The following is a 13,564-nucleotide window of genomic DNA, read 5'->3' as shown; positions in this document are numbered from 1 at the left end:
TCGCCCACACTTATAACTGTTACAATACAGTAATGACCTGTATATCAGTTACAGTACAGCGTCGCCCACACTTATAACTGTTACAATACAGTAATGACCTGTATATCAGTTACAGTACAGCGTCGCCCACACTTATAACTGTTACAATACAGTACCCCCTCTTCTCCCCACATGTAGAACAGTTACAATACTAACCTGTAAATTTATTATAGAAAAGTATTAACCTGTAGAATCTTTCCAGTACAGTACTGCTAACCTGTATAACCGTTTCGGTAGAATAATGAGTTGTATATTATTTATAGTTATAACCACAATAACAAGTGCAGTACTACGTGTGAGCTTCTTTATGCATAGTTTGGAGACCCATACGTGACGTTCTCACATAACAAATACAAATCACATCAATATAATCATTAAATGCGGTGCGTCTGGTTTCTTTGCAAAGGGAGTGTATACACATAAAAGATCGACTGTGAATGTCATGACTCTCTAGGATACTGTAATGTTTAACATATCAAGTACACCCTGTTTTTAAACAATGTATTGTTACAGAAATGAAACGACGACAAAGGATGTTTTAAATTCGATTTTTAGTCTGGTAACCACGAGAAATGTGAATCTGTATTACAGCTTTAGTGTAACAGCTCAGCTGAGTCTGTGTTTAAGATGAAAGTGTGATTAGCTTGATAATATACTATTACTATTATGTTCTGTTACTAACTTATTCGATGTTTTTGTGTTCTGGTAAACATTAATATATGCTAAACTTCTTGTAATTCTACACACACACATATGTGTATTGTCATGACACATGAAAACGTGGGACAAAAAAGAAAAGTAGAAAATCCACTTCGTCACAATAAAAGAAACCCGATGACCTGAAAATCAAAGCTGCTTTTCACAGTTATCGAGTCAGTCTTTTTGACATTTAACAAGCTTTAAATAAAAATTAAGAACCCTCCTCCTACTTGTTTTTCCGATCTATCTTTTAGTACCTACATCGAACACACGCCTTACACGTGGGAGGACAGTGTTAGGGTTATTTCCGGTTTAAATACGACAGCATGTGTCAGTGCTACCCCCGGTTTAAATACGCAGAATTCTGAATTCAGTTTAATTTCCACAGCATTGGCCTGACTAACCTATAGAAAATTTAAATAAAAGGCTCCCTTTAGATTCAACAAAGTAGAGAGCTTGCATGCATGCGACTTTTTTAGTTTTATTTGTTGGTTGGGCTTATCAACGAGCGTAGCTTTCATAACATGTATGTTTACAGTCGAAGAAATAAATCGCTTTTTTTGTCGTTATGTGGACTATACTTTTGTATTATTTTTTACCGAATAATAAAAAAAGAACTCGCCAACGATAGAAAACGTTACAATACCATATTGTATAATATATACTCGTATAAAGCCATTAAGATATTTCTACTATTTATTTCAAGCTATTAAGTATCTGATGTAATGTTTGTGTTTTATCCGTTATTAGGAATGAATATATGACCCACATTACTATTGGTAAACAAACCCAAGGGAGAGTAAATCGTCGTTTTTTATTTCACCTTACTGGAAAAGACCTATCGTGTTGCCTTCCTGAATCAATGCTGAAGAAGGTGGAACATCATGAATTAATGTCTACTAAACATCTGAATCAATGTTGAAAAAGGTATAATATCATGATCTCTAACGAATATCATGGCTGGAGAAGTTAGATCATCATGAAGTAATGCTACTGAATATCTTATAAAAAAAATCTCTACAGTAAAAAGTAAAACAAAAGTTTCAACAATATAATACTTTCTTCTCCAATTTACTGTATACTGAACATAGAAGTAAAGGCAGAACGGTCAGGAAAACCATACGACTTTAAGACTTAACATAAAACACCAGTAAGCTAGGCTTCTACAGCCTGAATATAGAATTAACTGTGAAATGGAAACCATTTTTAAGCTGCACAAATCACTTCTCACATCCTTTAGAGTCAAGGAACATTGAATACTGTGCATTGTACTTCATGTGACTTAAATCACCAAGATCGTACTTTTATTTTAATCAATACAAAGCTTTTAAAATAACTGATATAAGAAGTAATGACATCACTATCTGAATTTCTTATGCTAAAGATATAATTTTCACATCCATGTAATAATTACCCTTTAATGTTGTGTTCATATAATTATCAGTTTTTATTTTATATCAATTATTTTGTCTTTAATACCAAGATTAAAAGAAGTAATTGATGCAAGTTGGATATATAATCAAAATAACATTTTTTTATTATTATTCAAAATCAGTTTCTTGATCAAAAAGATTAAGTTTGAGATATTAAAAATCCATCATTAATTTTCACTTTTAATGGACAATATTTTGATTCAACTGAGAATCACAACTGTGATATAAGTTAGAAAAAATTAAATAAAATTAATATTCTTAACCCTTTTTATATTTTTATTCAATTGTATAATGAAAGATCAAATACAAAAGCAACAATTAAAAAACATGAAATAAGCTGCTCAGTTAAGTGCACAACTTGCAGCTGCTATAAACGAGAAGTATTAGACATTTTGTTGTATCTAGTAATGTGTTGTAATTTCTAAGTCATGAGAGAATGTAAAAAAGATGAAATTCAACAAGAAACAGTAGATATAATCTTAGGGCAAGCTGCCTTTAGAGAATCATAATACATGACAATCTTGTATGTTTTTGTAGAAACACATACATATATATATATAAGTGAAAAACCGACACTTATTTTTGGCCTAATCACAACATAAGAACACTTTGAAACCATTATGAAAGTAAAGAACAATCATGTGATGATACTATTTTTAACATTTTTGCAACAACAACAACAACCATGAAAAGATTAAACTTATTCATTAGGTCTCATGCTATACAGTAGGAAAGGTAATTTTGCAATCTTATCATCTAAGGTTTGAAAATCAAAGTCTCAAAGTAAATAAAAAAAAAAATCAAGCGTCCTTGTGCATGATCTGTAGGCAAGTGCTAAAACCAGATTTCAAAGAGATAATAAGGTAATACAACATTGCTTAAAAAAGGGTTCATTTAGAGCCCTTATCAACAAATAGCTATCAACTGTATAAAAACAAAAGTAGATGGTTTGAAAAACATTTTTGCTGCTTTCAACAAAAAATTTTCCAGAAAACGCTTTTTTTTTTTTCAAGATTTGTTTATAACAACTGAAGTTTAACAGAAAAGCATTAAAATGTTCAACTTAATGGATAATTTCTAACCATTTATATCGTACTTTTTATTTACTGTCTATTATACTTGGTATTCTACAAATCATAGCTGACCTAATGTTCAATTAAAGCTGAAGTTTTATTATACTTTTCAATGTCCTCAATTTTCTTATGTTTGTGTATAACTTCTGAAGACTTATTAATACAATTAATAGGATTGTAGTTGTTTAAGAAATGTCATCACAGATTATAGGTGTCTAGATTCACATCACAACCTGTTAGATACTGTACGTGAAACTTAGTTTCATATTTAAATATCTAAAAAATTTGAAGTTTTATTGCATGAACTCTAATTTTGATTTTATTAAACTCAAAAGGTCAAGAAAAACCAAATTTGTTTCTTTAACTTTTTTTAAATAATTTTTGACGTACCTCAGTTGTATTAATTTTTCAAATATTCTTTTAAAAAATTATTATAATTTACTTTATACAAGTTAATCAGCATAATCATTTCACGTACACACTTTACAACTGTTTTTTTGGCTTATAATCATCACTCTGAGCTACCAAACCTTTTGATTAATGTTTTTCATAAACTTACATTCTGCTTAATAAAAAAACAAAATATACACATACATAGAAATTATATCTGACACAACTTGTTAATAAACTTTCAGATTTGTAAACTTATATTACAAGTAAATATGTCACTTTTACATTGTTGCACCCAATGAAGAGAAACCCACTGTTACAAAGAACTTAAGCCTTTGGGTGATCTTTTTTTTTTAAATTTTAACATAACTTTCTTGTTAAAAGAAAACAATACTTACATATAAATTCTGAAATGAAAGAACCATTACAAAATGTTCAACACTGAATTCCATATACTCAAACAGCCTGCAAAATTGATATACCTTAATGTGAAAATTCACATTCTGACATTTTTCCAGCTTTTGCTATATAGAGCAAAGTACATTGTAACATTAAAATGTATTATATTTTAAATGAAGTTATTTAAAAGCTGTACAGTTAAGATACACTATGTACATATTGAATTACTTTCACGTACATATCATAGATTAACATCTATAAAAGGATTATTATTTCCATTGAAGATCGAATTAAAACTACACAATGAAACTACCATAGTAACTAGCTCTATCTACTGGTTGGTGATCATCAACCAGAGAATGCAGAGTCCACACACACACACATACGTTCCCTAAGTTGTACAAACTAATCTATTTTCATCATTCTTCCTGTACAGTAGACCCAAGCTTCAATTTTTTTCAGAAATAAATATCATTGGCCTGGAATAGTCAGTTTTAGAACACTTCTCTTGAAACAAAAGTTACATGTGATGGTATGAAAAAAGGCACTTTTACTTCACCACAAACAAATTACATTTCTACTCTCAGTTTTCTAAACTGTTACAAAAAGGACTTTAGTTACTCTCCTTGACATGGCATGGAGCATTCTTCTTTGATACTCATATTTAGTGCTGTTCCTGTATCGTTGGAATTAGAAGGAGAACTGGTGGGACTCGTGGTATCTCTGATTAGAAGTGACCTCTGTTTACAGTGGCGGAGTTCACCGGCAGGTCGTAGAAATCTATTCAGATATAATATAGACAAATGTTTTAACTCATAACATTATACTTTTATAAATCAATCTAAAATTATTCTAACACTCCCACTCATCATTAATAGCATTTGCTCATATACTGCGTTTTGTTGCAAGACACCTCAACACTCTCCATCACCCCCAACTGACCATATTCTAGTCACAATTGCCTGCAACCCATATTATTATGGCATACCAGTAGTAGCTCGTGAAGTAAGACACTGCCTCTTGTAACACTTCCATGTCCCTAATCTGGATACTTAACCCAAATACTTTAGTTGTAATAATTTAACATAGTGAAATAAAAGATTAACTAACTGCTACTAAAGCACCAATCGTGACTTAATATTTCTACATAAGATTGAGTTTAAACAAAGAACACTGGGCATACCAGAATTACCTGTTGCCATGCCAACAGGACCACTTTTGTTAAGCAAGTTAAGATTGTCTAACAAGGAAGTGAGAAGTTGTGGGACATGACAATACATTCATTTTTCTTGGTTCAAAATGTATCCATGAGTAGCATGTTTATCATCTCTCAAAAAAAGATCAACAGGTGCAACTGAATTCCACAAAAGACATGTTGGTATTGAAGAGCTGAGACATAAGCAGAAGGATAAGTAAAGAATTAAAAATTCATGGAAGTGCTTCTTACTTCTTTTTCCAAATGAGTGAGTGACTGTTGGAAAATACGTACTAAAAAAAGCAAGAGAGTATCTCAGAATACTTTCCATGATGAGTATGCTTTTAAAAGCAAAATATCTGTTTAGATTTAGGTTTTTCCAAATGTATGAATAAAAGTGACATCTATAACTATGATCATGTTTCTAGGTAGTATATATTTTCTAGCTTAGAAAACTATGTAAATAGCAAAATGTTAGAATACATAATTCAATAACTATCTAAGGAACCAATATTTACAATCGTGGAATAATTTTATATAGTGTTTCATTTTATGGTGAAACATGAAACATAAGATAGAAAAAAAATTTATTCTTTACATTAATGTGGCTCCACAAAAGGAATCTTTCTTTATTACAGCATAACAATTGTATCTCTTTAAAATCATAGCTCACCTATAACAGTGTCTCTCTCCAGGCTCTTTTTGCAGAATTTTGACTCTGTAATAGTATCGAAGAGCTCGAGACATCTTATCAAAGTTCATGTTCAAGTGGTTTTTTTGCATTCCCCACAATCGAGCAAGACGGTGAGGATCTACAATCTTAAAAACTCCATTTGTTTTGTCTTTCCATGCTATACAGTGATGGTAACGTTGTTCTGGGTCATTTAATAACTCCTGAAGAAATGACCACAGCAGCCGCACGTCTGTGAAAATAAGATTAATAGAATTATTATAAATACTGAATTCTAACATAAGAACAAAATACTAAAAAATAGAAGAACTGCACTTGACAGTATTATGAAGGATCACAAAATATACACAGAATAAAAACTCAAAAACAACTTAAAACTATGTATTCACATTGTTTTGTTTTTACAACAATATCATGAGTTATAGAAAACAAAAATTTCAGTTGTAGTGAGTATCGTTTCTTATTCTTCTACGTGTTTTAAAGAGATCTATTCATAAGTTAAATATTATTTTGTATAGAAGGTTAAGTGGTCTATTTTTATGCAACACATTATTCTTACTTACAATCAGAATCAGCACAGCAATAAGAAATATTATTTTATAAAAAATATTCTTCATTGACATTTTCTACAATAAACAAATTCCTAAAACTTAACAATCTTCAACCAAGTTGCCCAAACTTTTTACTTTTAATTTAAAAAAGTTACAGTAAATATACATCCTTCTATAACATCTAAAACTGAATTTAAACTTATCCTTTTAAACAATTTACATATTCTAAAGTTGCATATCCAAATTGAGACAGAATTGCCTACTTATTTTGTCTAATGACTGTTCTTTTTCAGCATGGTTGTTGCCTGCTGTGTCTTTAGTTTCCTTCTTTGTAGGCGATGGTGTTCTTAAAGTCCCCATATCTGAATCTGTGCCTGTTCATAATTAAAATACTGTTATTTATGTTTTCAGTTTTACATTGTTACAAATGCCTTCAATTTCACAAAACATTTAACAAAAACATTCTTAGATTGAAATATGTTTATTTGTAAGAAAGGTAGATCTGGGTGATTAACTTCATTAACTAATATAATCAATTACAGTGATTAGTGTCACGTAAAATAACCAATTAACCAAAATGATAATTAAGTCAATCAATGTCATGAAAATAATCAACTAATCAAAATTATTGTTTCTGATTATTACTGTTCACTTAATTCAGTAGCATCATGACTCACAAAAATAATCAACTAATGAAAATTAGTGTCTCTAATTATTACTATTTTTGTTTATTAAAACCATCCAACTCATGTGAAAATAATCAATCAGTTGAATGTAACTGATTGATGAGCCCAATGATTAATGAATTCTCAAACTCCACTAATCACCTAGCTATAAAGAATGGTATATAAACTGATATCATTTATAAAATATCTGTACTACTAAAGTATCTATTCTAGATGTAGATTCTTTGTTATAAGAATATTTATTATCACTCCATTAAAGCTAGTTTTTTTATTTGGATTCTTTGGATATATATATATATATCCAGAACAATTTGGTTGTTTTATATAAATTAGTTTGTATCAGTACATAAATTAACTGCGTAGACTTACCGTTCTGAGACACAACAGCACTAGGAAGCATTGTTTGAGCAGATTCTTTATGTGAATTGCCTCCATGGGATGGACTCAACACAAGAGGATTATTTACATCACTCACAAAGTTTGAGATGTTGTTACTAGAGTTGTGGACAACATGACCCATGTTCTGAAAGTCACTACTAATGATTGGCCACGGTGATGTGGAGCTGGCACTTTGAAAACAACCTGAAGCTGTGTTTCATTAGAAAAATCATTTATGTTTAAAGATCTCATAAAGTTACATGTTATTATAATATTTGTTGTAACCTGCCTAAGTATTTAATAAAAAGTTAACTTTCTTCTAAGAAGGAGATACAAATATTATTGAGTTTCAAACTTTAAAAGCATCATAATTTTGTTAACTGTGTATATTCATATAGCCGCAAATTAACTAAATGCAAAAGTATAAATAGAAATGTAGGTATCTATATACATATAATTTAGATACAATTATGATATTTTCTAAATGTTTTGATAAAGAACTTGTACAGTTTTCTATATTTCAACCAAGTCAAACGATTTATAACTTATATTACTTGTTAGCTTATACTCGTGACAATTTTCAAATTTATCTGTCAGAATAGGATACATATTCACTGAAAAAGCTTTCTATTTACATTATTATTATTACAGTGTTTACATAAATGAAGTTGAAGTTGTGAATATAACAAAATACCTGCATTGCCATTGGCATTCTGTTTTCTCAGAAGAGCTGTAGAGATATTATTAAACTGGGGACACCTGGCAGATGGACTAACAGTCTTTAAAAACTTGTTTAACAGTAACTGAAAGCAATTATACAGAACATCTCCAGCTCCTGGGGCTCTGTCTATGAAGTCAGATTTTGTCAATAAACACACTGCTTTTCCTAATTGAAAACAGAAATGTGTATAGGATCATACAAAATCAATAAAATAAATTACGTTTTTAATAACTGGGATAAAAGTTTCTAAGCAAATTAAAATTTTCAAGGAACTAAATGTTTTATGCTTAATGATAAATAAACATAAGTCATATTTTAACCTCAAAATGTTTTGGTTTTATTTAAAAAACAAATATCATGAAAGTTCCCTATAATAGGAACTGTCTAAAAAAAGCTTTAAATTTACTGCCTATAGTTCAAATGTTTCAAATATTACCTAGATGGACAACCACTACATTTATTTCTTAGTGTAACAATAAATGCGTAAAACTTTTCGGAAAAAAAAAACACGATTTCCTGACGCTATATGTAAAGGTTTACAATTCATGGTAAAAGTGGACATTAGGTAGTTGTTTTGTATAAAAAAAAAGCAATTTGATTCTATATTTGACTACCTATCATAATTGTATATTATAATGAAATCAAACAGGGCTTCATTCACTTCTATGTTGGCCCAACATGTCCAGGTGGTTAGGGTGCTCGACTCGCAATGTGAGGGATGCAGGCTCGAATCCCTGTCCCAACAAACATGCTTGCCCTTTCAACCATGAGGGTGTTATAATGTGACAGCCAATCCCACTATTTGTTGGTGGTGGGTGGTGATGACTAGCTGCCTTCCCTCTAGTCTTTCACTGCTAAATTAGGGAAGACTAGCGCAGATAGCCATCATGTAGCTTTGCACGAAATTTAAACCAAACCACCTCTATGTTTGAAAAGCCCAAGGTCACCCTTTCTTGATAATTATCTAGCATACTTAGATTTCTAAGTAATAGTAAATTGACAAACAACAATTTAGAAGGATAATGAAGTGGTTTAGTTTTGGGGGAACATACTACTTGTTTTGACAGAACATTGGTCTGTCTTCTTCAGATTTCTAACAGTTATATGCTTTCTTAGGACACTTTACTTGTCACTAAGAGAACTTTAAAAATGAAAATTCATAACAATTATGTGTAAAAGTTATACATTATAGGACTAAGGTATATTACAATCCTTGTAGACCAAAATTATTTCTAACATCGAGTTTCAACTAAACCTATGCAATTTTTGGTAAAATTCAAAAGCTACTATGCGTACTCACGAAGTTTAAAATTTACTGAAGTTAAAACTTTCATATTTGTTTTGCATCATCGATAACAAAAGGTGAGTTAAGAAAAAAAAAGTATTTTACTTTACAATTACTGCTAACCATTCATATGGAAATTTTCTGGATCCACCCCTGGTAACGACAGTTGTTCTGTCATAAACTCTAACCACTGGCTTAACTCTTCTCTGTTCCATTGTCGAGGATCTTCACCTGATGAGCAATAATATAACTTGTTACTAGAATCATAGTAAATAACAACAATAGTTCAGAAAAACTGACAAACGTAATGAATTGCCTATATGTCACAAATCAACTCTTCAATACAAGCTTCAAAACAAAGGTACTTTAACTATCAGATCTCTTTCTCATAACTTATAATTTTCATTTATTTTATGCTCTCCTGTTGTAGACTATTTTGGAAGTGAATGAAAATATCCAAGTTCTCAAAGAGAACAGATACCAATTGGTATTAAAACAAAAGAGCTCATTACACAAACAACAGAAAAAAAAGACAGCATTAATGAATTGTTTTGTACAATTCTTTGAAAAAAACCTTTTAATCTCTCTCAATGCATTGCCAAAAAGATTTCAACTTTTTATTCAACATAATTTTAAAATGTAGAGTATGCATTAACTGTTTCCTTTATTTAAAATGAATATTTCTATTTAAAAACCTTTTACAACAAAGCACAGTAAAGATTTTTCTTATCTCATACTATGAAAAAATAAGTCTCTCTCAAATTCACCCCACGTCAAATATAAGCAGTCTTTTTAAAAAGTTGGTTTTCTGTGTTGCTTAACTCTAAAATTTATACAGTTTGCTAAACTATTTAATTTATAGACCAAATTCCTCATGGATTAACAGATTTAGTGGTTATGGGTTTCCTCAAAATATCTGAATCAAGCATAACACATAGATAAATACTATCTATATGGCAATTAATCCATTTAATTACTGCTAAGATTGTATATGTATTTTATAGAGAAGATGAGTGGTTTCATAATTTTTAGCCAATTCTTTGCAATGAGTGTTGTGAAAATGCAAAAAAAGTGAATAAACAGAACCACACTTACATTAAAAACTTTATATTTATAAATTACTCTCAATGGGGATTTTGCTTTATATATACAAGATTTAAGTGAATAATCTTGTACATTGACACTGTCCCATTGCAAAAGCCAAAGCTCAAATTTTAAAAAAACGTTTACAAATAAGTTTTATCTTATTTTAAATAGATAAAATTTGAAATGTTTGATTTTCTTTCCACTCGAGTTCAAAAGTTTTGGTTCCAAGTTATTTAGACCATCCACAAAGTATATGCTGCAAACTGTTGTCCATTTGGTTGGAGCCCAGTTCTGTATTTGAACTGCATTTTTCCAAGCTACCCATCTTTTAAACCTTTATTTGTGTATCTACGATCAGAACAATCCACAGAGCACAATTATCAGTCATGACGACTGTAAAATACAGCATCAAAATAATGCTGGATACCTTGTGAGATCAGTCCAAACATGATAAGACGTCACAGCTAAAGTCCTCAACAAGTTTACGCTTACAAGCTTTGTGTTTAATATCTTTTTAATGTTTATGAAAGAAATAAGTGCACAACTGTTCATTTGAGGCATTAACAGAAATGTCTTGAGATCTTCTCTTACTCTTAGTTTCATACGCCCTTTTAAGGTAACTGACCGTTTTATAAGACGCGTTTCTTTAGTTTTGATTGTTTATTTTTGCATATACTCTCCCAATAGACACAGATCTCGCAGAAGGTCAAACAAAACGTGCAAAAGTCAGAGAGATAGCAGTTAGTAAACAGAATTCGATAAAAAGATTATCAAACATTAAGCCTAAATCATCAGTATATGCTGAGTATGCATATTACAACGTTAGTTATTTATTTGCATTTATACATGCCCTCAATTTTCACCATTATAGCATAAAACTATCTTCAACTTAAATTTCAAACATGATACATAAATTATTACTCAAAATTAAGAAGTTATGCCACACTGACTACACTTTTCAAATTTGATTATGAAGGTCGCCATTTTTTCATCCCCGATAGAGTGTGAGGTCAATAAAAGTAAAACGTACAGTAAACTTATGCCGGCAGACGTAAAAAACAAAACAAAATGCGCCTTTAGGTGCTGCAGAATAGGGATGTTTTTAAATTAATTACTTTTTTCAGCGAACTTGCACCTTTCCTATGTGAATTATTAATATGTAAAGTTATCTTCAATTTTACAAGTCCGACTACCAGTATCTGTAATTTTTCAACAGTTGACTATGTTTCATAAACTTCACTTAGACTCACTATAATTAGTGCATTGCCTCTAATATCACGCACCCACTTACATTAAAAAAAAAAAGCCTTACCAAGTGCATCTGGTAACAGTGATTGAACATCGATAGGTAGTTCATTATCATCTTCTATATTTAGTCCTTGGTTTAGACGAGCACCAGAGGCCGCCACTGGCATAGCATAGAAAGGCATGTACGGTAATCCAGAGAGTGAAGAAATTGGTAACGATAAATACGTTGAAAGAGCTGCCGCCGCTGCATCAGAAGCAGGCGATCCCTCCATCGGGAAAATTCTCCCACCGTTCAGAGAGGGCGCCACAGCTGTGGAGGTCTAAAATTCGGTATGATAAAATCTGAAAATAATGTTAAATACATACATGATAGTAACGAAAGTATAAATCAATAAGTTGTATTTAATTGATAGTATTATATTACACAAGAACAGATACTTTATAAATTTGCATCTCTTGATACTTGTGTTATTTTACATAATCCATAAATAATTTTCATACGTCTCTCGCAGTTGAAAATCACAATTCTGTTTTATATAATATTGTATATTTGTAACAAATATAAATAGTTAATAATAAATAAACAGAAAACAACTACATTAAAGGCCATTTCAGTGACTCAAATTTAAAAACAACTTCCCCGAGGCTTAATAAATAAACAAACAAATAAAATGTAACATTTGGACATATATTTTTCCAGTCAGAGCGCAGTGTATTTAGGCTTTTCCATACACATTTCTTGGAAGTAACTAAGTGTTTAAAGTGTAAACTGTGACGCGTTAGTGGCACTTCAGCTTTGTTCTTTCCATCATATAGACTGAAACTACATAACAATTTGTCATCCATGTAGTGTTGACGCCCAGGCGTTGTTATTTTTACGGAATGTTTAATTAAACAAGTATTTTGTACTCCAACACATGGTTCGAGACTACGCGTATATACTAAGAAAACAACAATAAAGTAAAATGTATCAAACTAAATTCAGCATTAAGCCAGGTAGTGTTTGAAAAAAAATGTTCGTTAACTTTTGGTACACATGGGCGTAAAAGATATTTTGTTAATTGTAAGCCTAACGAAACGATATGATGTAAGCCAGATTTTTTATAAATTTTAGCTATTGTTACTTTATACTGAAATGCAGCAAGTTTATCAGTAGGTACGACTTTAGATTTTAGAAATTCTGGATCAAGTTGAAGGGCAATTTAATGCTAATTGTCTGGTAGACATTAATTCATGATGTTCTACCTTCTTCAGCATTGATTCAGATGTCTGTGGACATTAATTCATGATGTTCTACTTTCTTCAGCACTGATTCAGGTGTCTGGTAGACATTAATTCATGATGTTCTACTTTCTTCAGCATTGATTCAGATGTCTGGTAGACATTAATTCATGATGTTCTACTTTCTTCAGCATTGATTCAGATGTCTGTAGACATTTATTCATCATGTTCTACTTTCTTCAGCATTGATTCAGGTGTCTGGTAGACATTAATTCATGATGTTCTACTTTCTTCAGCATTGATTAAGATATTCAGTGGAGATTACTTCATGATTCTCTACCTTTAGCTTAACAATGCTATCTTTGTCAGAACATCGACTGCCCTGGATGTTGCTATGTTACTGACTCTGTTTTGGATATTTACCTGAACTATTCACCAAATAATAAATTAAAATGTTATGTATACACCT

At 30.9% G+C, this 13,564-nt stretch overlaps 1 protein-coding gene across 4 annotated transcripts in view; it reads right to left on the bottom strand.

The window, feature by feature from the left end:
- Positions 1 to 2,252: 2,252 nt before the first annotated feature.
- Positions 2,253 to 13,564, bottom strand: part of LOC106469155 (ets DNA-binding protein pokkuri-like) — a 53,210-nt gene continuing 41,898 nt past the window's right edge. For 2 of the 4 annotated variants that reach the window (XM_013929620.2, XM_022397579.1), the window contains exons 2-8: positions 11,939 to 12,216; positions 9,664 to 9,771; positions 8,229 to 8,420; positions 7,526 to 7,744; positions 6,734 to 6,844; positions 5,902 to 6,151; positions 2,253 to 4,813 (exon numbers count right to left, since the gene is read on the bottom strand). In XM_013929620.2, coding sequence (XP_013785074.1) covers positions 4,651 to 4,813; positions 5,902 to 6,151; positions 6,734 to 6,844; positions 7,526 to 7,744; positions 8,229 to 8,420; positions 9,664 to 9,771; positions 11,939 to 12,146 — 1,251 coding nt within the window. In that variant the 5' untranslated portion in view covers positions 12,147 to 12,216 and the 3' untranslated portion in view covers positions 2,253 to 4,650. The remainder of the gene's footprint in view (positions 4,814 to 5,901; positions 6,152 to 6,733; positions 6,845 to 7,525; positions 7,745 to 8,228; positions 8,421 to 9,663; positions 9,772 to 11,938; positions 12,217 to 13,564) is intronic. The other 2 variants (XM_022397580.1, XM_022397581.1) reach the window with 1 other exon arrangement.

This window comes from Limulus polyphemus, unplaced genomic scaffold (genome assembly GCF_000517525.1).
Source record: "Limulus polyphemus unplaced genomic scaffold, Limulus_polyphemus-2.1.2 Scaffold3327, whole genome shotgun sequence".
In the NCBI taxonomy this organism is placed as follows: Eukaryota; Metazoa; Arthropoda; class Merostomata; order Xiphosura; family Limulidae; genus Limulus; species Limulus polyphemus.
This window is presented reverse-complemented; position numbering and strand designations above follow the sequence as displayed.